Raw genomic sequence first — 24,681 nt, forward strand, 5'->3', positions numbered from 1 at the left:
ACGGTTTGACCTAAAAATATCAAAATTGAAACTACTGCGTAAAAAAAGACACCTACATCTTGGATGCCCTTCAGGTAAGCTAAAACATACCAAAATTTAATTTCAAAGTGAACTATCCCTTTAATGTAAAAAAAACCCATTATTTTTCACATACTGTATATTATTGTAGCCCCAACTTTCTAAAACACGTCGATTTCTACAAAGCCCCTCTTTTCCGAAAAGCGTAGTGTGCTCTCATTGGCCAGCTGATCCAGTGCGTTGTGATTGGCCGAACATCTCAAGCGGGTGTCGGAAATGTAACGCCCCTAACCATAATGGAGCTTCAGCTTCCAAAGTCAGTTAATAATGTTGTCAGTTTTATCATATCAGTTTGAGCCTGAGTCGGATTCTGAAAATGCCAATCCGATCTATCGGATACTCGTATGTATTTGCGGTACGCAAGCCGCGGTTCAGCTGAACGTGACAAACCGCCTGGAACACAGCCAGTCTTGTACTCTTCCAGGTTCACATCAGGAAACTGCGCTGCACACCCACGAACATTTGGGTTGTACAGTTCTGGAGCATTGTTGTAAATAAATCTTAACCACTGGTCCTAATTGTGTCCACTTTCGGAAGGGCAAATAAAGTGCTGCTTTTGCTTTCGCATAGAAACACGCAGCGTCTCCACAAAATGGCGGCGACAACACTAATGGCAACTGAAGCCACGCCTTCTTTCTTTGAGCATTTGGGCGGCATTATGCAAATATTTCCACCTAGTGACGTAGGTCGGTAAGTGAGGATTCGATCGAGGCGTTTTAGCTAGGTCTGGATCTTCCTTCTCTTTTAGATAGCTCAAAGATTTATTCTTTGTTACTTTGCAGATCTTATACATGGACAAACAGCTACATAACACACTAAAGAAAAAGGAAAACAAGAAAACTCATAAGTTGACCCCTTTAATGTAGTTTTTATTGCCTCTATTGATTTTTGGAGGAATTCCAGAGAGGAAAAGAAAGTCATGTCTATTCTCAAAACAAACCTAAAACAAACAACAGAACTATATTTAGGCTAATCACAAGATCATATTTAAACTAAAGGATTTATATTTTCATTAATTTGATATGCTACTGATAATGATAAATATTGTTGTAAATTTAAATAAATAACATTTTTGTAAATAACAATAATTGACAAAATTATTGTAGAGAGAAACAATGTCTATAGAATCTCTTGCAGATTGATTTTTTTTTCATCTGATGACATAAAAACATTGACAGCCAATCAGAATCCATCCTGCTTTAAAGAGCTTGAGCATTTAAAATTGTAGATGACAAAACAGCAGCGCTCGCTTATAACGAACAGAAAGTTGACGTACGTTCTTGCGAACGCTATATATATAGCCGAACATGTTTATGGAGTTTTTGTCTATTGAACGTTTTTTAGAAAGATGTTTCATCAGCAGTTGTTAAACAACAGTATAATCCATTAAACAAATTGTAGTTGTTCCTCAAAGCCTTCTTTTTATTTCTGTCAAAAATTGAATATGATGCTATCCTGACTAAGGTCTATTAAAGCTAAATGGCATGGCCTAAAATTCGATTTAATGGGGTCTGTAATAGTCATGTAAGGTACGTATGTAAATCAATAAAAGTCAGCGTTGACCCTTGTGACCTTTTCTATCCTCATGCTCTTCAGAGGAATTTTTAACCAAGGCTATCTTTGTACTAAATGTGGAAACGGAGCTCATAAGGGCTGTCTGGGAAGACTAGGAGCCTGTGGAAGAACAGGTAATGGTCAGTAAAGAGCTTCTCCATGTTGGCATTTCATATTTGACAAAAAAGGATAAAGATAGAGAGAGAGAGAGAGAGCGACAAACTCAATCACACTTCCTTAAATAACTTCCAACCCGTATACGCTCAACAGAATATTCCCTTACTATAAGAATAAAAGGTCAGAATTCGGGTATGTACCACATCCTCAAGGGACAATGTTTTTGCATTCTGCTGCATTTCCCTTTTCCTTTATTTTTCTATACAAACATTTTGACCACTGCACTCACGTCCAAAAACATGGTGCACAAGTTAATAGTTAAACATTTTTATAGTAAGTTTTTAAGATGATATACAAAGCAAGGAGTATGAATATAGAAACAATAACAAGAGTAGCTAAATAAAAATAAAATAAAACTAGAACATAACAAATGGGCTAACATTGGCATAGAAAGGCATAGCCATAGAGAACTTTACATAAAGGTCTATTTTGCAGAACTGAGGAAATCCAGAAAGTTCTGCCACACAGTTTGAAATTAATGATGTGAGTTTGGCTTAAAAACCAACAAATAAACGAATAAAAAAATCATATACCCTCCAGTCGTATAACATTAAGGATTGCATTCAACTACAGGAAGTTTTGAAACAAAGTGAGTCTACTGATTTCCAGTTTAAGAGTATTATTATTATTATTATTATTATTATTATTTTGTTATTGTTGCGAGGATCATATCCAGCAATAAAGATAGTTGTTTGGTGTCTGGGAGAGCAAAAAGAAGTTCACCTCATCTCTAGACCTTTTTTTTTTTTTTTCTATTTCATTCGCCCTGTGCCTCACGCTTAAAAAACAAAACAAAAATGTGTTTTGTGTGAAAATTCCGTTTAGTGGGGCTCTCTAGATATAAGGCAACTAATTTAACTACTTGCATGCTGGAGATGTCTATAATACTCAATATAATGCCACAGAATTGTAATTTGTACATGTACAGCCTTTTGCTGCCTTTACAGTTTTCTTTTACTCTCTCATTATGATCTCAGATGTTGCTGTTCAAAAAGCTAAGGTGAGATAACCGACATTAATCTTAATCTAAACTGACTGTCCATACTGTACACTTCAAACATAATGCATGCCATTTCCAGACTGTGATATAACATGATCTTCCTCTATGTATATTTGGAAGAAGAGGAAAATTATTGAGTAATGCAGTCTGAAGTATATGTTTTATTGTCCTTTAAATGTATGTTACTGACAGAATGCTGTCTTAAATAGGAAAGACAGAATCATTGTTAGATTGTTTCTTTGTGTCAGTGTGTAAAATCATTTTGACAATATTTTTACCAGTGTTGCTAGAAGTAGATAATAATAACTGAGTGTGTTCATATTGCGTAGAATCTGTTAATGATATTCTCTCTCCTCTCTTATTTCACAGAGAAAGACAACACCTCGGAAACAAGAAGACCCAGGTAGGTGTCTTTGTCTTCAGCATGTTTCTGTATATAAACTGTGACATTTTCAAAACTGCTGTAAAGGTCTTTTATGCACTCTACTTTAAACATTTGTTGCTCTGTATAGTCTTCTGGGAACTCGGGGAACTTAGTAATTCTGTGGATTCAGATCTATGTGGCCGTTCCAGATAATAACAAAACAGTTTATCATCAGAATGACTACTTTAAACAGCAGTACTCGCTTTTTTGACCTTTTAATACATTTATATGCACTTTTCAAATTTAATTTGTCACACATTGGGACCATTTAAAATGATCTAGTGAAGACCAAATAGTGATCAAAAATGGTGAGAAACGTAAAGAAAGTACATTCATCTAAATTTGAACCTAGTGTTGGAAAAAAGTCCATGGATCTGTCAACTACATGTTTACTATTGGCAGTCTGACTCAGCTCCTTCCCGCACCTGTTTAAATGATATATTTTAGAACTAATATTTTTGAGTCCACAGAGCAACAGTTTAGCATGGTGTGTGAGATTTGTGAGCTTTATATGAGCCTGGTAAAGTCTGAGACATATCACAATCCCTTTCCCTTGCTATCTCTCCATTCACCTTGGGTCTATTTACGGTCTTATCAATGCAAAAAAGTCTGTATATTAAATAAAAAAAGTGGAAAAAATGCAATAATTATAAAATAATAAATGCATCATTTATTGAATGAGAATGATCACACAATATAATATGTATATTTATAAAAAATATAAAAAACTATCATTTAAAAAACACAGTTATAACCATTTATTATAATGTGGACATTATTTCGTGTTTTATATTATATATATATATATATATATATATTACAAAATTAATAAATAAATTAATATGTATTATGAAGAAATTAATACTTTTATTTAGCAAGGACGCATTACACTTTGAATTGATCAGAAGTAAAATGTAAAATCTTGTAAAAAGTATTTTGAAAGTAAAGTTTTGCCAACTATGTGGCAACCTTATTTTATGTGTTTTGTCATTCTCAGAAGTATTACTTGTAAACAGTCAGGAGAGTCATTTTACTCCAAAAACACTGCCACATCATTTTATTTTCAGAATGGTGAAACTTCATGCTCAGCTTAAACAAGTGCTGATTTTCAAAATTGCTGCAGTTCTGTTTTGCTCTTCTGGGACTAAAAAACAATCCTAAAGTGCTGAAGGGGTGTGTTCATGTTGATGGGAGGAAGAAGTGGTCAAAAACAATGCATTATAGAAACAGCACAAAATTGCCCTGCTCCTTTTATTGCTGTTTAATTTGAATGATTCATTTCTGATTTAACAGAGTGTTTTGACCAACTTGTTACTTTTAAATAAGCTCAAGTGTTCTGACAGCTAAAGTGAAAGAAGCTCACAGTTGAAGCAGCTTTATTATCTTCATTATCTACACAGTTCTCTGTAATGGAATGGAAAAAAATAGCTTTGGCACATTTGGTCGTATTAACTGGAACATTCACTTCTACAACATTGTACTTATCAGTAACTACAGCTGATTGAGTGCTTTATTGAGAAGTTGTAATATGAACACATACATAAATGGAATAAATTGATTCTTTCTTCAGAAAGTCTAATATTCACACCAATTTCAGCAGGTGGAACATCTCCTTGGTTCAGGCCATTGATACATTGAAGATAACAAGTCAAGTTATAAGTTAACAAAGAACACATGATGAGTTGTTTTAGGATCACTAACTTTTCTCCTCCACAGATCTGCTTTGAGAAAACTGTACTTGTATCACCGGTTGTGGTTTTAACAATTTGTCACAAATTTGACACTCCCGGTGAACATCATATAAAACACCTGGGATGTCAAATATGTGTGTCCTTTTAGTTACCTTCAGGCAATTGCCGCTGAGCACCAGTCAGAGCTGCCAGGGTAAATTCAATGGGCTGTAATGGCAGGAAAGCTCCTCTGCGTGTCTGACAGTCAGTAGTGGTCTCATTACACCTTAGTTATTGCTACTACCATTTTATTGTTCATGATACAAAACACCTCAGCTTACATAGAGTATGATGTCATGTAGTAATGTCTGCTGAAATTCAGCCTAGCCATCAGAGGAACACATTTTAAAATATACTAAAATTGTAATACTATTTAACAATATTACTGTTTTTTCTGTGTTTTAATTAAATAAATGCAGCCTTGGTGAGCATACGAGACTTGAAAAACATTGAACAAATCTTACCCCATTCTTTTGAATAGTAGTGAATATACATTTACATACACTTACTTATGCATACATACAAGTGCCTTTATTATGCTATTTTAAAGTTTCCTAATTTTGTTTTGGAGGTCTCCTACAACAGGTTTACATGCATCAAAGGTCAAAAAACACTTTCATTTTCTCATAATATACAGTGCACATCACCTTCTCAACCGACTCGTTGGATGAATCAGTCTTTCTAAATCTCTCCTTTCCGTGAGCTTATACTGCTCTGATTGGCCAGATGTCCCAATCTGTTGTGATTGGTTTACTGCTTACAGTGCGTGTCATAAGGCACATCACCATAACTGAACCTCAGCTCAGGAGGCTTCCTCAGTCCTCAGCACTTGTACACATTGTAAAGACAGTAACGATAACGTTGATTTTACCATATCAATCAGAGTGCGAGTACGATGAAGGAACTTTGGAAGAACTAGTTATTCAACCCGAACCTCCATTGCAAGGATGACTTGAGCAGGACGTTTCTCAGTGATACACTACTCATTTTGAGATACATTATGTGATGCTGCAATTGTAATTCCTCACTATCAGCATTAACAAGTGTACATCCATCAACAAATCGATGTGTGTGTAAATTTCTAATTTAACTGCATTAACTGTATCAATAACGGTGCATACATTATTAACTTGAATGATTGATTTAACATTAAATTTTGCAAAACAAATCTTGCTCCACTCTTTATCTTTACTCAAAGTAGTAAGAATGACTGACAATCTGCATTAATAGACACAGTTTTAGGTAATAGTGGCTCACAGCTGATTTGCAGTAGTATTTCAGTAAGACAGTATTAATGTGAGTTAACCGGTTAGCCGGAGACCTACTGTACACAATATAAAATACAAAACTACGTATTTTGAACACCTGGTAGAAAATATATACAACAATAATTAATCATACTTACAGATTGTGATTCTGAGGAGCAAGTTAGTCCAAATATACTGACCCATCTTTCAGGAGAAAGCGTTTTGTGAGTCCCGCGTTGAACTCAGAGATTTGAGAAGCAGTCGTCAGTAAAATGACGTGTTGTGGGCTGGTCAAGTTGTTCGTGGGCGGACAACGTACAACATTGGCGGGCGTTATGCAAATGTCTTTTCTAGTGACGTAGAACCATCACACAGTAGGATTCGAAACATAAACGACTCGTATTGGCGGTTCAGAGTCGATTCTTTCTTTTGGGAGACAATAACTTAATTTATTGTGCACTTTCGACTTTACAACTTTGTAGAATGTTTACTTTCACAAACAGGTATATTACACACTGCATGAAAGGAAATATTCAGAAAACTATAATAGGGGCACTTTAAATTAACTGAATTAATTATTTGAAAAAGCCTCACAAATTTGGCTTTTAAATATGAAAGTGAAGGCAAGAACCTTAGTTTAGTAACCAAAATCATTCAGTCAATTCATTCTAGGGGCTTAGATTTCCATAAAACTCTCCAATACATGTAAAACAACAGTTTTTTTTACGGTCTGCTTTAAGACCCGGGTACTTGGCAGTATTAAAAACAACAAGTTTATAGACTAGATACTAAGGAGCTATTTTATGCTAGAAGAACCCTCCATCCTCTCTCTAAGGCTTCAGGGCTGTCCTGGGTTGATTGTTGGTATGAATCGCACAGTGAAGATGACTTTAATGACAAAAGCTCAGGAGATAAGGGAGATAACACAAAACTAACACAACATAGTCCTGACGAGAACGGACAGGGTATGAAGTAGAACGGGGTATAAATACATGGAGCAAATAAAGGGAACTAATGAGCTAATTAATGAGATGACATGTGAACTTAATGACTAATCAAACGAACTGAGAAAATGGGTCAAACTAGCAGACAAGGAAGGCAGAATCAAAACACAAAGAAACATGACCAAAACAGAACATAACTCCCCAGTTTCCCCAGTTTATAAACCACCATACACGAGGCTCTGAAAAAGAAACCATCTCAGATGATCTCCTTCTCTGTCATTGTTTAGTGCGACTGCCTCTGATTTAGTGGATGGGATTGTGTAAACAATAATTGCTGCTATGCGTCACTTTATTTGTCCTGTGTGAATGAGAAAATTGGACATTTGCTTTGGGTTGGAAGGGCCATCCACTGAGCTCCAGCACAGTGCTGTATAGGAGCAAAATCAATGGCTGTGTTGCTTGATGTGAAATTAATTTCCATAAACTGTTTATAAGAGGCCACTAAGCATTTATTAATAAGTGTATCATAAGCAATTTGGTAAACACTTTTCTTAACTGCTTTGGGGGCTATTTTTCTGGCTTTTTGTTGTTGTTTGTTTTTTGTCTTTGGGGAGAAATGTACATTCAGGGATATTTTGCCTAATTTCTCTCTGTTTTATAAATTTCACTTAACGCGTAACTCATCCTTTTTCATAGTTCCCTATCAGTCAGTCACGTTTGACGTTACGTCAGAATTGAACTGATGAATTGGGATCTCGTCTGAAGCCCCATTCTAGGGGTCTCTGGGGTCTCCCCATGCTAGTCTCTGTACTGTGAAGATGCTTGTGGCGCGTACACTAGGCGCTGGAAGGCGCATTGATTGTGGTGTTTTTCTTAGGGATCCCAATTTGTCAGTTTAGTTCTGACGTAAGGTTGAACGTGACTGACTGATAGGGAACGTCTAGGTTACTAATGTAACCCCCGTTCCCTAAAGGAGAGAACGGAGACGTTATGCCTCGTCGCCACAATCCCTGTGTCCAATCCCTCTGAGTGACCAGACACTGACTTGGCTCCTCAGCGCAAACTTAATGAGTGAGTGCTGCACACTTCCTTATATACCCGTGGCACGGGGTGTCCATTGGCTTGTTTTGTTACCACTCAAAGGTGATTGGGCTCTCTGGCGAGATCCCCATTCGTCAGTTCAGTTCTGAAATAACGTCTCCGTTCCCTCCTTCAGGGAATGTGGGGTTACATTTGTAACCAGACATTTGTCATTTTACTGTAGTTAATGTAAATGGATTCGCTAGCCATTTGACGTATGTAAGCTAAAATATTCAAAGAGAGAATGGGTAGGACTTGATTGTTTCCATTGGGAATTGATTGAAAGTGGGCGTTAAGTGCCAGCGTGAGGTGGTTGGAAAATAAAAGGGTTTGGTGATATTAGCAAAAATGACTTTTCAGAAGTGACAGAGATCAAAAATATTTTCTTTGGAATTATCTATACAAATGAAGCATGCAAAATAAGACCAGAAACCTGAAAATTTTGTTCAATTTTGTTTTTACAGGTTTGCCAAAAATGCTGGTCATCAGAGATTATTGTGGGGTCCCTAGTCCTCAGGGTGGGCCGCCGCTGAATGCTCAGATTGGTGATGTCATAGAGGTCATCTGTGCTGATCCTCACAGCTCCTGGTGGCAGGTCAGATAAAGTACTGCAGTTTTTAAAAACCTAAAAGCTGAATTGTATTCTGTGGTGTCATGGGACCCTGAAGCCTGATCACAACATCACAACATATCTCAAAGCAAACAGAGCACACATAACCTTTTATACAGATATGTCTTGTGACATTCCAACCAAATAATAAATGCATTAACCAATATTTCTATAGACAATGGGCTGTCGGCCCATTTAGGTTAATTATAAAAAACAAACAACTTTACAAAATAATCAATTATTAATTAATTTGTTAAATGAACTAATTAGTTGATATTACTCTGCTCTCACAGCACTGGCATGAAGTGTTTTAAATATTTGATTATTATTGAGAAAACTTGTTGAGTATCTAATATGCTACTGTAAATACAAACACATCTGTACTCTATGCAGAGTTATTTTAGTATCATTTAGATACTATTAGCAGCCGAGTGTGAAGCGGCTGGGAGGAGAATCAGCATCTCCAACTTCCATTTTATTAAAAGTAATGAAAATGTTTTGGTTTTAGTTTTTTTTTCTCTTTTTAAACTATAATAACCCTGACTCAACCTAATGCAACACAACTTTAGTATAACATACAAATGTTACATTGAATAGTCACTGAAAACAATACTTTTTCGCATTGATTTTGTAATATGCACTGATGCCTAAATGAGCCGTCAGATATAGTGACTGCAGAGCACAGTCTTTGTTCAGGCATGTTTCAGCACTGCAGTTTTGTCTCAAGCTTATTGTCACAGACTGTTCCTGTGTTATTTATTTCTGGCTCATGCCAGGCTGTTGTGGCTCTTTTTCTCTATGGTTTATGGTGGCACTAAAACCTCATCTTCCTCCTGGTGTTGCTCCAATCTGGCCGACGCGACTCAAACAGCTCGGCAGGGAATAGACACTTAGCGAGATTTCCCTTGCTTTATGCTGGGCTATTTCTGCCTGATAGCACACAGAGGTTAAAAAAAAAAACACCTACAGGTCAAAAATGGATGCCAAGACATTCACAGAGCCAACAGACTGTGACAGGCAGTGGCTAGACGTGCGTGTCAGCCGTGGTTCTTCACGCACTTGGCAGGTCATAGAGGGGAAGCGAGAAGCGGTACCATTGAATGATAATGCACATCACTGGTTTATTTTATCTTGTGTGAAACGACACTTAACTCTTAATAAGGCTACTAAATCTTCAGGGTCCCATGACACCAAAGAATGGAATTACAGAGCACTAAGCATCCATCTCCCATGTTACTGGAAGACAATTATCTCTGTCCCGTTGCCAGCACAGTGCAATCGATCACTGTAATTTAATTTGATCCTTTAGGCTGCCAACTGTTTACTCTAATGGGGTAATAAGTTTAATCTTTATCATACGCTTATCTGTGGCATAACAAATATAAAGGCCTTTCAAAAGCTACGGCGAAACATTATTAAGCCAAATAAATCATGAATACAGTTCCAGTTTGGGACTCCAATTTAATTTGTGGTAGAGGTGCATTTTTCTGAAATTCATTTCATACTAGTTAGAGATGATCTTAAAGGGAGCCTGGAAAGAAAAGTATATATTTTTTTCAGTATAGTTGTTTGAGAAGATCCTCATTACACCCTCAGTCAAACCTTCAGCCAAACTCACAATCAGTCATAGGCTGCTAAATTTTGGCACCTGGTTCCGCCACGTTCACAGTGCATTATAACCTCCCAGCTGTTGTTTCATACTGAGTTGGGGGGAATTGTCTGTTTTTATCCAAAAATATACAGATAATTGTGGCTGAAGCCATGCAAGAAATGAGCCTATTTTAAAACTGGCATCCGGCCTGCGATTGCTCAATACAATCTTTTGCGTGAGGACATAATATGAAACTCAGTCTAATGTAATTCATAAATCCAAATATGCTCGGAGCAGCAATATCAAACAATGGCTTATTGGCGAGTGTCATGATTCACGAGGTTCTGCTGTGGAAGCTGTATGATTATTCAGCATTAGGTGATGCTTTCATTCTGATGCCTAACGGAGTTTAACCGTGGGTAGGGGCTGAACAGTAATTAACTGTGGCTCTAAATGAGATTCACTGCTTGTTGTGAGCTAATTGTCTTAGATTTATTAAAGCAAAAGGGAGGGGCGAGCATCGCCTCAAGGCAAATATAATGCAATTAACAACCACACTTCCTGGCAGGGCAAAATCCTGACAACGCAAGAGACTGGCTTCTTTCCAAGTGATGCAGTCAAGCCCTGCCCATGTGTAAGTATGTGTATTTGGATGACTTGCACAATCATTTTAATGCTGTTGATTTGTATTTTTATCTGGTTTGTTTTTTTTCTACATTGTTCCAAAGGATTTCTTTTTCAAATAAATGCTGTTATTTTGAACTTTTTAGTCATCAAAAAATCCTTGAAATGTATCACGATTTCAACAACAACAAAAAATTAAGCAGCACAACAGCATATTAGAATGAATTATGAAGGATCATGTTACACTGAAGACTGGCGAAATGGGATTACATTACTGGAGTAATTTATAAAATATAAATATATATATAGATTATATATACAATTTATATATATACGCTTAGGGTATGACGTTCAGGAAATTATTGTATTTATAATATGAAGTTTGAGTATATGGAATGAAACTCTGAATATATGGAATGGAATGAAACTCTGAATATATGAAATGGAACTCTGAATATATGGAATGAAACTTGAATATATGGAATGAAACTCTTGAGCATATGGAGAGTTTCACTTAATATTATAAATACAATAATTTTCTGACCGACATGCCATACACACTGTATGGATGGATAGATAGATAGATAATGGATGGATGGATGGATATAGATAGATAGATAGATAGATAGATAGATAGATAGATAGATAGATAGATAGATAGATAGATAGATAGATAGATAGATAGATAGATAGATAGATTCACTATCCAGTCAAACTTATCCATTCAAAAATATATAAAAGTAATAATAATACTACTAATAAATAACATTTGTCTATAATGGTATAATTGGTAGTGTATATATGCATGACATTGTTTGTAATGTGTCCCATGCTCAGGTACCCAGGACAGTCGACTATTCAGCCCAACCCTGGTAAGTCTAAATGTTTAACCACATTTACTCCAATATCCACATGTCTCATAAAATAACCTGTGCTGAGCCATATGCCCGTTGGCTTGTGCGAGCAGGTTCGCTGGGCCCATAGAGAGGCACCACGCAGAGTCCGAGCTCATGGAGAGAGAGAACAGCACCTACCTGGTGCGATACAGGAGCCGGGAGAGCAGAGAGTACGCCATCAGCATCAAGTACGTCTAGCTATTATATCACTTCATACTGTTTATTTGATCGCTCAAGCGTGTTTTTATTGCGCATAAAATTGCTGTGACGGATGGTCGATGAGGTTCTTACACGAACATCCTTTTGCATGCAAAGCTTAGCTTTCTTCATGCATTTCCCTCTATGCAACCCAATACATAATGCATCACACATTTGCATATAGCTCATTGTGTAGCATGGATGTGGTCAGTGAGTTATCACACTACATGCGCAGTGTGGGTTTTATTACCTCAGAACATTTTATAGTTGCTTGTCTCATGCTTAAACCAATCACAGGTTCCCTGTCAAAACATTTTGTCCTCTTTATGTGGGGCTTTAGGTCCTGTGGGTGTGTTGACCTGCGGTCAGAGACTGACAGAACAATTCCACATCCTTATGTTATAGGAAGCTCATGTTTAAACTTTAAAGGGATTGTGGTTTTTCTATAGCTGGTCCAAGGTCATGGAATAACATGCCACTGGACATTACATCTTCTCCTGCTCATGACATCTTTAGATCCAGAATTAAAAGGATAGTTCACCCTAAAATGAAAATGATTCACTGACCCTCATGTCCTTTTTTGGGTGAACTTTCCTATCTTAGGTGTTAAAAGTGTTTTAATTGCACATTTAAAGCATTTTAGTATGCACTTGTTTTTAAAGCAACAACATGGAACTTTTCCTCTGCGGTCGCCCTACAGGTTGGAAGCGGAATTGTCCATTACCGCTGTCGTAAAATGATTTACGGTTACTGTCAACGCATTCTCATCCCCAAATCGTCACTTTCAAACATTCTTCAATATCCGACGCACAAAGCACCCTTAGCGTCAATATGAGACGCTTCGGTTATGGGTAGGTTTAGGTCTGTGGTAGGGTTATGCGTCTCATATGGACGCTAAAGGGTGCTTTGTGCGTCAGATATTGAAGAAATTTTGAAAGCGTCAGTATATGACGACTTGGGATGAGAACGGGCTGTTACTGTATATGAAGCATGCAGGTTTTTTTCATATGGGCAATGATAATATTATTAATCTTCCTCCTTTCATAATTTATACATGTTTAGTAGACTAAACATTTTAACTCAAACATTTGCGATTTGCATGTCGATTGCAATGCTCAAATCTGAACGAGAATGATAGCGATAGAAACTAAAACTAGCATGTTAGTGTTTACTAGCTACCAGATTGATAATTCGCTCATCTACTAACGTTAGCTGATTCATGAAGATAAATGGAGGACCAGATAGTTTCCATAACGTAGCCAGGCAGACAACAGATTAGAAAAACTAAAGATAGTATGCAAGCAATTTACTTACTAGTTCAACAGCATGACGGCCAAGTCAGCATCGGTCTGACGATAAGCTCACGCCAGCGAGCAAACGCTCGACCAATATTGATCCTCGTCCTGCCTTTCAGTTTATCACTCTCCCTTTTCCTCTTCCGACTCTACTCCGACAAAACCTTGGACTTCTTACGTTTCGCTGCTGCTTCAGCCATGACGAAAACAGACGCACGAAAACAAACGCGTTGGTTGGCCTGTCACGGCCGAATTTGAGGAAGTGGTGGGCGAAGTGACGTATGCCGTAAAGCAGTCGAATTTTGTAGTTCTTTTTGAGCTCTGGTTACTACCCGCACCCCGAAGTTACATAGTGCCAGTAAAAGCTATACAGACCCCGTCAGGCTCTGGCAGACGTCTCATTCAACCTATTGTAAGTCGATGTACCATCACAAGGGTCTTGGAAATATATTATGAAGGTTGAAAAACTACATGTTGTTACTTTAATGTGCTCCATAAATAAAAAGATATGTCTTGGCTTAACTTTTGTTTATCAGCCCATTCCCAGGGAAAACTCCTTTGAGATAAAGTGGAAGTGGAAGTACTGACAATCCTGGAATGGTTACAATGATTCTCTGCCATCTGCAGGTACAACAACGATGTGAAGCACATTAAGATCCTCACTAAGGAGGGCTTCTTCTACATTGCTGAAAGCAGGACTTTCAAGACTGTGTTAGTAAGTGGGTTTGAGTTGCTCATAAGCAATGGTCTTCATCAGCATTTGCTCTATTTATCATAACCGTATGAATACATATGTAGGGTGCTATAATTCAATGTCGCTATCTGTGCTGCAGAGTCCTGAGCTTTTTTTATCGTAAAACCAGAACATTTGCTGATCTGCATAATCCTGTATTTCATTAGCATAATTAATAACATGGGTCCAGCTATTAATCCATTAGAGACACCAGTACTACTGCAACCTTGTTACATGTTCTTTTAAAATGATAAAGTTTTCCCTTATAAAAAAATACTGTGGTGACAGCATGTAACACGGATGGTAAAGCTTTGATGTATTCCATAGTACTGAATGATTACCAATTCATATATCATGGTACTGCAGGGTACATCAAAGAATACATAGTATTGTCATGGTACACATCCATAAAACCATATACAGTACGTGTGTTTTTGTAAGTGTTGCTAAATACAGATCCTTTTAACTGTGAGCATTTATAAGCAATTTTAGCTGTTCCACTAAGATACACACTAAAATTCCACTATTGAAAAATAATTTTGCCTATGCAAGGCTGGAAATTGCCACCATTTTGGTCGCATATGATCCCGAAATTGAATCTGTGCGACTTCAAAATTTATTTGGGAGCATTTGTGAAAGTGCAAATAATTGTTGTGGTGCGACCTTTTTTCTACAAATGCACTGGTTGACCAAAATCGGAAACTCCCTTGTTTGTTCTTCAAACACACGATCGCAAGCGGCCGGTTTATAGTTTCAATTTGGCTAATCTCTGTTTTGGACTTGCACAAAAACTGCATTGCAATCATTTCCCGAAATGTAATTTGTGTGAAAATATTACGAAGTCTGTTAACACACAGGCCAGAGATATGGGACACGCTGAACACGGGCGGAAAGAGGAGAGCGCAGACTCACAGCAGAGAAAATACCAAACACAGCAAGATCACTGTCCGTGAGGCTCGAAATATAGGAAGAAAAATAGAAATCTTAAATTGGGGTGGGGGTTTATGTGAATGTATCTCTGAAGGAAACTGACTGTCTTCAGAATAGTCTTCCAAGAGTGAATTTGCATTTTCATTCAGTCCATCTGTATTTGTTTTGTGCAGGTGTGTCTTATGCAACATAATTTCACAAAGCTAAAGTCAGACAATTTGCTCCAAGTCTTGAAATTATGCAGTCTAATTTAAATGAAAACAACTGCTCATGCTACATTTGTGTGTAGCATCTTTGTTTGGATCGTGATTAAAATGCTGTGGTTGCCTCTCATTGTAAATGGCTACAGATGTTTTTATTTATTTATTTTTAAGGCCAGTTTGGCCTGTTATAGAGCAAACAAACAACTGATAAATTTGCTTAAACAAAGACAAAAATTGGCAGCCGGTATCGGAATTGGACAATTTGCTTGTAAAAAACAAAACAAAAAAACAAAATGGAATTGGCAATGAAAAATCATGATCAGTGCATCGCTACCACATTAATTTCTCTACAAAACGTGTGTTGTTTTTAAATAAAAGGAACATTTTAATATATGTAAACTGTGGTGTTTTGAGCCCTGCTACATGGATTTAACCATTAACCGAAATCAGAGTACCGTGAACATGCAGATGTGTTACATTTTTGAAATATTAACTTAAAATCTCATTTCAGCTGGCAAAAAACTTTGAGAATCCCTATAATAAGCTTTTAAACATGTTTCTGTCCAGGGACTGGTTGAATATTACAAACAGCACTCTCTGAAAGAGGGTTTCCGTACACTGGACACGACTCTGCAGATGCCGTATAAGGAGCTCAGTAGTGGACTCAGAACTGTTGGTTAGTATCTACATTTCCCTCAGATTAACTCATTATATGATGACATTATTCTCTTAGCCCTGTTCACACTGATAGCGACTTGCAGTTATGAAGTGACCAGAATTCATTTTCAGGTAAAAGGGTAAAAAAATAAGGTAATCAAGGTAAATAAATAAAGGTAAATATAATCAAGTAAAAATAATTAAATAAATATATAACTGCAGTATATTACAAGCTCAAAACCATTTTAAACTCACTTGAGGTACATGAATGGGAAAACCCTTCAGCAGAATAGTTGACAATTCAGTTCCTAGATTATTGATATAACGTTAGGGCTTCCAGACATTAACTAGTCAAGTTAAATATTACAGTGGGATTAGTTCCATCAAAATCTTGTGCCAACCTGGAGTGTTGTCACTTAAAGAGGCTACATGCGATTTTCTGAAATTTAAACTCGCGACTGACACCTGTGGCCAAAAAACGGAACTGCTCTTCCTTTCTGCTTGCTCTCGTACGTGCACACTTCACAAGTCATCCGCTGCAAAGAAGTCAACATTATGTTTACAGAGGTAAGAACAGTCAAATACATATATTGTTTGAGAAACTAAGTTTGTTTGCTGACTAGCGGTGGTGGCAGAGTGATCTGAAACGTTTAACATGAACGCGCTTGACGTCACATCCGGAGACAGCGCGCGAAAAATCCGACCCGACAGAAAATAGGAAAAATAGGATACAGGCTTATAGGTGCACCTGACAAGGTGTCAGTATGCTCATCAGGAGATGTTTGAGTCATAAATGGTCAAATAAAAAGGCTATTGTTACGTTTATTTGGGGGAAAAAGTTGCATATAGCCTCTTTAACAAATAAAGTATCTAATACCAACTCCTTATCAAAGATATTACTCATTTCAGAAACTATCTTGGCCCAATATATTTGTAACTGATTATATGACCAAAGACAGTGAGTGAGTGTATCAATTTGTGTTTTGCACTTAAGGCATAGAGGTGAAAGGTTTATTGTTAAACCTGTTATTTATTGTTATTCTTTGGTTTGGTGAAAACCATATGCACAATTTTGAACTGTATAGCCTTAGCACGATTACATACCGAAATAGATTTAGCATATTTCCAAATACTTCCCCATTCTTCTTCACTTATAGAGACAAAAAGTTCCCTCTCAAAGCAAGTCTAGAATTCAGAACTACATTTACCTCAGATGTAGCATTAGGATAGCATTATAGCATTATATAACAGACTCACTCACTGACTGTCTGAAATAGTAGTTTTTTTATAGGAGACAGACTTCTGTTACTGTATTACATTATGAGGTATCTTTCAGACTATAGTTTTTCAATCCTCCCATCGACCCTGGTAGTTGTAGTGCAGAGAATTTCAGCCTTGGTCTGTGCTTGCTCCAGACAAAGGAACTGAGCCATCCATTCATATCTTTTAAAACCCTTTTAGAGAACAGGATAGGGATCATTTGAATTAGATCCAGGATAAGAAGCGGCAAATATTAGAATGATTTCTGTCAGATCATGTGACACTTAAGACTGCAGTAATGATGCTGAAAAATCAGCATGTATTTATGTATGTTTGTGTGTGTGCTTTACTGTATATTGGTCATCGGCCACCCTGCTCTGTATCTGCATTGGGCATCAAAAAATCCTTATCAGTTGACCACTATTATAGAGTGCACGCAAGAAGGAGGTCAGGTTCAGGTTATCGCTCTGTGAGCGATTTCACTGTTATGTATGATTAATCTTTGCACACGTACAGAAAAGTAATAAAAATATACAAAAATATAATTTATACTTTTGCAATTATAAAGATTTTGCAGTACTGTAACATTCTAAGTACTACTTTAAGCACTGCTGTAATTTATATGCAAACATACAAAATTGTTCCCTTGCAGAACGTTAGTCTTTAGATTACTTGCCACAATAGAAAGACATCTTCTTTGTCGGAGAGTTACGGCCAGTTACGCAGTAACTTCATCCAGCAGCAGGAACGTGTACTAGCAGCCTGTCGACCTCCAGTGTGAACTTCAGAAAGGTCCTCTTTTAATGGCAGGAGGCATAGTTTGCACTCAGGAGGTATTTTTAGCTATCTCCTGACACCTCTCTGACTCTTTTGATTCAATATAAATGTTGAACACTTGGCATGCTGGTCGTTGGGTGAAATTGTAAAGTGTGCATGCACACGTGTTGCTTTCATGGGAAAAACGTACGTCTTTACTCCAACTCTCATTGCCCAAGATGGCTCCTCAAAGAGACAGACAGATGCTGTGAAGCGAGCCGTACACACTCGGCACCTGGCAGCAGGAAAAAGGCTGTTTGCGTCTGGCTCTGCAGCTTCAGGCGACGCAGCGAGAGAGAGGACTCTGCTAAACAAGACTCAAGTAGCACCGGCAATCTCCCTGACACGACATGACAGTTTGGTTGGAGTTACAGGAAAAAGCCATGATGGATGCTAAGCTTCCTCTCACCTGTGGGGACTTGGCTGATTTTCTCTCTCGCAGTTGAAAGAAAGAAAAAAAAAAAACAGTCCCTGCACTGAGAAATGAAAGGGCAACTAGCGGAGACATGGAAAGTCAGCTTTATTGAACAGAGAGAGATGTGTCACGTAGAAAAGGACTTAGCGAACAGGTACAACTCTGTTGATATAAAGAACGGGATTGTGGGGATTGTGAATTGGGGGTTTCGCTGATCTATTTGTCCTTTTTTCGTCAGCATCCTCGTCTTATTAGAGGTGTTTATACTCGACTGCCAATCTCGGTAACGCATCCTTTCACAAACCGCAGCAGAAAATCCAGGCCCTTGATGCATCCTGGGACATTGCTCTCGCTGGTACGCCGCAAACCAAAACGTGTACAAATGCGCCAACAGATCAGTGGTCGTGTGTGCGCTGACACGTCTGCAGGCGCAGAGTGTTTGGTAAACACGTTGAACACAAAGGGAGATACCAGTGTTGGGTTTTATACACTAATGTGAGAAAAGTTATTTGCAATACAGATATCGCATCGGTTTCAATCCTGCATAGATATCGAACGTGTGAATAGCTGCACGATTTCTGAGTGTCAGTGTCACAGGAAAAAGCAGTTGGCTCATCATCTACTGCTTCGTTCCCCCCAGAGGAGATGCAAAGCAGGAAGGCAAACATATTGTGGATCTGACGTTTGCTAGTTTACATATTAGAAAGTCCTGGATGCTCAGATGGGCGTTCAGATGGTAACAGGACTCGTGCTCTATCACAGCTGCGCCAGTGACAGGGCCAGGAGCACGCACTTGGCAAAAGCTATCACAAAACCAAGAGAAAAAAATATCATCTTGAAAAATATAGGAATGGGTTGCTCATGAAATTCAAAACCTCGGCTTTTTCTTCTGTTTTTATATCCCAGCCACCTCTGCCCCAATAGTTTAGTAAGTAGTCCATAATAGTAGTCCATATGGCTGAAGTAGTCCAGATTTTGGTCTTTTCTGTGATCATTTACTCTTTGACTTTCTTTCTTCTGTAAAACATGAAAGTAGAAGTTTTGAGAAATGTCTCAGTGCTTTTTTGTCCATACAATAAAAGTCAATGGGGTCCAAAGTAGGACTGGGCAATCATCTTTCGATATTCTATTTCTTCTGAGCGGGTGTGTTGCTATTAATAAGGCTGTGTATTGCTTGTGGTATTTTCAGTGTTTGCCATCTCACTATTTGAGGACAGTCCACATGAACTCTCCAGAGCTGCTATGAAGGTTCAATTCTCAAGCATTTCACTGTTTCATTTGAGAAAAGCTATTGTCATAGGTCTTGTGACAAACTAAAAGTTTGTAAAATGTTTGTAAAAAGTAAAATGTACTTCGCAAATGAATAATACAAATAACAGTTATAATAATGAAATTTATTATAACATGACGACCAAAATATTTATCCATGTTTAAATGTATACAGTATACCTTATTTGTGGAAAGAAATATAAATTTATATAAAATCTTTGTTTTATGAATTCAGCTCATTAGACGCAATTTTTGATGATAAATTTATATTAAATGATCAAACAAAAATGTAGAAAAAATACAACTGAAAACAGAATAAATAAAAAAAGAAACAGATTTCAAGCCCTAAATTAAAAGGTAGCTTACTCTGTGGAGTTTACTAAACAAACAAGCTATGTTTACATTCATTCTTGAGGTCTAACAAACGTGGAATGCATTTCCTTCCCCAATTATGATGAAATTAATATCATAATAAATATTTGATCAAATCGTAAAACACTGAGACATTTTCCTAAATTTCTCAGGACTGGCATATTTCAAGGAGTGTGTTCATTCCCCGGTGCTGTGTGGAGTTCTTGATATTAGCTTGTTTATGTTTGTTTTGTTAAAAATGTCTCCGTTAAGATCTCTGGGTTTTTGTGTTCTTATTTTCTTCGCTCTGCTTCGGCTTGGATCCTAAGCTCCAGTGCTGTGTGGGCTTTCCGTTTTGAGTCCCACCAGCTACAGTTTTGTTCCTCCCTCCCCCTCACCCTTCTGGTCAGGTACAGCTATCAGCCACCTGTCTTATTCATTTCCCCCACCAGCCATCTCAGTCTTTTCTCCCTGTGTTTGCTTCAGCTCTTTTGTGTGTGAAAATGTCCGAGTATGATGCAACGCCATTTGTGCCCCGTGTTTCCTCCAAATCTCCAATCATCTTGTTGCATGTTCACACGTTTTGTCCTACTTGGCATGTCTTGTGAAAACATTTGTGTCTCTCACTCTTCTCCTTTTTTTAACAACTTGTTTTTGTCTTACATCCCCCTCTCCCTCAGTTTTGACCCCGAGAGTGCTCGGCATTGCACTGGCACGATATGATTTCAGCTCCAAGGATACTAGGGAACTCTCTCTGCAGGTGGGCGACCTGGTGAAGATCTATATTAAGTGTACTAATGGATGGTGGAAGGGTGAAGTCAATGGCCGGGTAAGGGAAAACACTCTTATACACCGTTATTTACTGAGAAATGCTGTTGAAAGTGGATTGGGCTGAGCACGACAACACACTTGTAGCCAATCAGCAGTAGGGGTGCGTTTACACTCATGGTGGGGGAGGGGAGAGAGAGCAAGAGAGAGATTTGAAGAAGGACTGTAGAAAGAGAGATGGCTGAGAGACATTACAAATGAAGAATATAAGAAAATATAAGGTCAGAGGAATATAATTGGAAAAAGAAGGGTTGGGAACAGTAAAGCTTTGGGACCCACATTCATTTTAGAAAAGCTTTCTAGTGCTGGAAACCTGTGTTTGTTTGGGCTGATTTCAAATATCAACAGTGTTTCATGTACAGTTTGAACTGCTTTAGTACTGGTGCTTCATATTTTCAGCTTTTTTCTCAGAACTTCCACATCGTGTAAACTGAACTCTTACCATAAACTGGGATTCGCATGAAAGGGTATCTCAAAAGGGAACTGCTAGGCACATAGCAGTGAAAAAATACAGTTTTACAGAACAACAACAGAATTATATATTCAGCATAGTTAAGAATCGTGATCGTGATATAGTTATCAAACACTTTTAATATTGTGCATTAATAATACTGTTATAATGATTTTTTTTTTTTAGAATATTCTTATTTTCTAATAATTTATATGTACACTACTGTTCAAAAGTTTGGGGTCAGTAAGATTTTTTTTAAAGAAATGAATACTAAAGATGCATTGCTGTCACTTTTGAGTTTTGATTCATTTATAAACATTTATAATGTTAACAGATAAATGCTGTTGTTTTGAACTTTATATTCATCAAAGAATCCTGGGAAAAAAGTACCTGTTTCCTCAAACATATTAAGGAGCACAACTGTTTTCAAAATTTATTAGAAGAATTATTTCTTGAGCAGCAAATTATAATATTAGAATTATTTCTGAAGGATAATGTGACACTGAAGACTGGAGTAATGACTTTATTTTTATAATAATATATTTAATATTTTTAAATGGAATATAGTTTATCTAATTTATCCATATTAATTACGAATTACGATTGACGAATACAGTCATGAATCATGCACTTGGCTCTATTGATTTACATATGCTATATTTTGTCGTGATAAACGGCTTTCGGTAGTACCAAGTTTAATGTAGTACCCACATTAAAGGTAAAAGCATTTTGCGAATGTACCCCAGTTCTGAAAGCAATTGGACACTACCAAATGACATAGCAATATAGAGGTGTGACAACATGATTGAAACTTGAGATTGAAATTGAAGTTTAGCCCAGCATTTCCCATGCAATATCACAGATCTCGACTCTCCAAGACACCTGAATCATTCCTCAAGCCATTTTAGATTCACTTTCCTTCATTCCATACGCTCGAGTGCGTTAACGAGAGAGATGATTAACAGGAGGTGATGACAGCATGACTTTTAATGATTCTTCTGCACATGTCATTATCAGAGCTCTCAAACTGCTCATCTAGGATGAAGAGATATGCTCTGTTACTCTTAAGTAATGTTTACAGATGCTTTATAAATTACAGGTGGGATGGTTCCCTTCAACCTATGTGGAGGAAGAGGAGTGACCAGTGCAGGAAGTCATCCTCACTATGCTGTGACAGTGATAAGGCACATGTTGGCGTTAGACAAGAAATGTAATCGTGAATAATGCACACTTACTTGAGCGAAGCACCACAAACACAGCAATTATCATCCTCCTCTAATGGGATGCGGTGGACTGCGGTTGAGACCTGCAGCGTGATGCATCTGAGGCCCCGTCGGCATTGACTGTTTAATTAGTTATGAATGTCCCTCGCTGATCCACATTCAGTCCAGACATCTTTTTCTCTCACTCTTTCCCTCCCTCTCACCCTGTCACCTCCTGAAATCTTCACACAGGGCCTGGGGCCCCCCCTCTCTCTGCCTGTTTAAAATTTAAACTCCATTTCTCTGCTATGCCGGACCTCCCATAAACTCAGGAGTGGCACGCAGAGAGAAAAGCCCTGAGCTGGCCGTTTTTTTCCCCCTCCACTCGGCGACCTTTACGCTGTGCTTTCAGCTCACCTTGTGCTATAATTGATGAATTCATCCGCCCGTCTGACTCTGCAAAGTTTGGCTGGGGCGAGATGGAGCGCGGTGCTGTCACGAAGCCTTCCTCCCTCTTCAGCCCTGATAACACTTAGCAGCAGTGCTCTCTCGGTGCGCTCGGGGCGCTGCGCGGTGACAGGAGGCCTGCCGTTCAGTGTGATATCCATCTCACTGCACTGTGATCAGTCATCACTCTGTCTGTTTCTGAACCTCTGGTGCTCCCAAGCAGAATGTTGGCACTGATTTGGGACTGACGTCAATTCGTTCTCTTTTCATGCAACTGAAAGACATTACGGTGTTTGCAATGGGACTAGAATGCTAGACGCAGCAAAAAATGGAAGTATGAAATTAAAAGTACAGTTAGAAAAAGTCTGCCAATGGAAGATGACAAAATGTACAACCATTTAAAAGTTTGGGGTTAATAGGATTTACTTTTATATATAATACTTTTATTCAGCAAGGACAAGTAAAGACATTAGTGAAATTGCAAAAAGATTTCTACTTAGTGCAAATGCTGTTCTTAAAGATTTAGTTCACCCAAAATTGAAAATTCAGTCATTAATTACTCGCCCTCATGTCGTTTCAAACCCGTAATCATCTTCGCAACACAAATGAAGATATTTTTGATGAAATCCAAGAGCTTTCTGACCCCCCCGCCATAGACTGCAACGTTATTACCACTTTCAAGGCCCAGAAAGGTAGTAAAGACATTGGTAAAATAGTCCATGTGACTACAGTGGTTTAACCTTAATGTTATGAATTGACAAGAATACTTTTTGTGCGCACAAAAGCAAAATGCAGCCTTGTTGAGGCTTCTTTCAAAAACATTAAAAACCTCATCGACCCCAAACTTTTAAACAGTAGTGTATATCCAAGGTACTTCCTTTGAAAAAAAAGTCTTAATATTGTGTCATTTTTCTTCTCGGGTAAGTACAGAAGGAGAACAAGATAAAAACACTGAGAATAGGATTTTTGCACTGTACTAGATATATCAGCTTCCCTTGAATTTGGACTTTCAGCACAGATTAACTTTGTTTAAAACATTTTTATAAGTTCTTTGCAAAGGAAATCGCTCTCTAAATGGACAGACATGTGTTGCAAGCTGCTTTATATGCTAAAATCCAGGTCATGTCTTTTCTAAAACTATATTTACAGAAATGTCATTTTCACTGCTGTTGTAAATGTTGAAAAAAATAATTGCAGTCATTCATCTGTTTCTTAACGCACCTAACAGTTCATGTTGTCTGGTTTTCGTCAGAATAAATGTAAATTATTGTTTGTTTTTTTCACACTGTTTAGCAAGTGAATTTTTTATAGATGTATACAGGGTCCAAATGTAACTTTCTTTCCATACATTTGCCAATGGTGTGAGAAAATTTACTGGATATAAATTCTGAATGGCCATGAAACTGTATTTTGTATTACTTTTATTAAAATATTTTGTACCATTACAGTGGCATTATTTAGTTGTTTTATTTTCTTTATAGAATATTTTCCCTTGTATATTTGTATTTCATTGAGTTGAGTGTTATTGAATATTTTTCCTCGTACTTTTGTTCTGGTGGCTTAGTGTGAGAAATATTCCAGCACACAGAGTTCTCATGGTAAAAATAAAACTTCTGATGGTAAAGTTTTAAAATTCCTGATTAATTCCTGATAAAGTTATGACCAAGTTTA

The 24,681-nt window shown here is 37.6% G+C and overlaps 1 protein-coding gene across 3 annotated transcripts in view; it reads left to right on the forward strand.

Annotated features, from left to right (window-relative positions):
* Nucleotides 1-24,462, forward strand: part of vav3b (vav 3 guanine nucleotide exchange factor b) — a 55,469-nt gene extending 31,007 nt beyond the window's left edge. For 2 of the 3 annotated variants that reach the window (XM_079875755.1, XM_079875756.1), the window contains exons 17-27: nt 1,675-1,766; nt 2,787-2,809; nt 3,179-3,212; nt 8,699-8,829; nt 11,004-11,069; nt 11,897-11,931; nt 12,027-12,143; nt 14,076-14,163; nt 15,882-15,990; nt 20,763-20,911; nt 22,461-24,462. In XM_079875755.1, coding sequence (XP_079731881.1) covers nt 1,675-1,766; nt 2,787-2,809; nt 3,179-3,212; nt 8,699-8,829; nt 11,004-11,069; nt 11,897-11,931; nt 12,027-12,143; nt 14,076-14,163; nt 15,882-15,990; nt 20,763-20,911; nt 22,461-22,502 — 886 coding nt within the window. In that variant the 3' untranslated portion in view covers nt 22,503-24,462. Of the gene's footprint in view, nt 1-1,674; nt 1,767-2,786; nt 2,810-3,178; nt 3,213-8,698; nt 8,830-11,003; nt 11,070-11,896; nt 11,932-12,026; nt 12,144-14,075; nt 14,164-15,881; nt 15,991-20,411; nt 20,493-20,762; nt 20,912-22,460 lie in introns of all 3 variants that reach the window. The other variant, XM_079875754.1, reaches the window with a different exon arrangement.
* Nucleotides 24,463-24,681: the final 219 nt, after the last annotated feature.

This window comes from Squalius cephalus (assembly GCF_949319135.1).
Source record: "Squalius cephalus genome assembly, chromosome: 7".
Lineage (NCBI taxonomy): Eukaryota > Metazoa > Chordata > Actinopteri > Cypriniformes > Leuciscidae > Squalius > Squalius cephalus.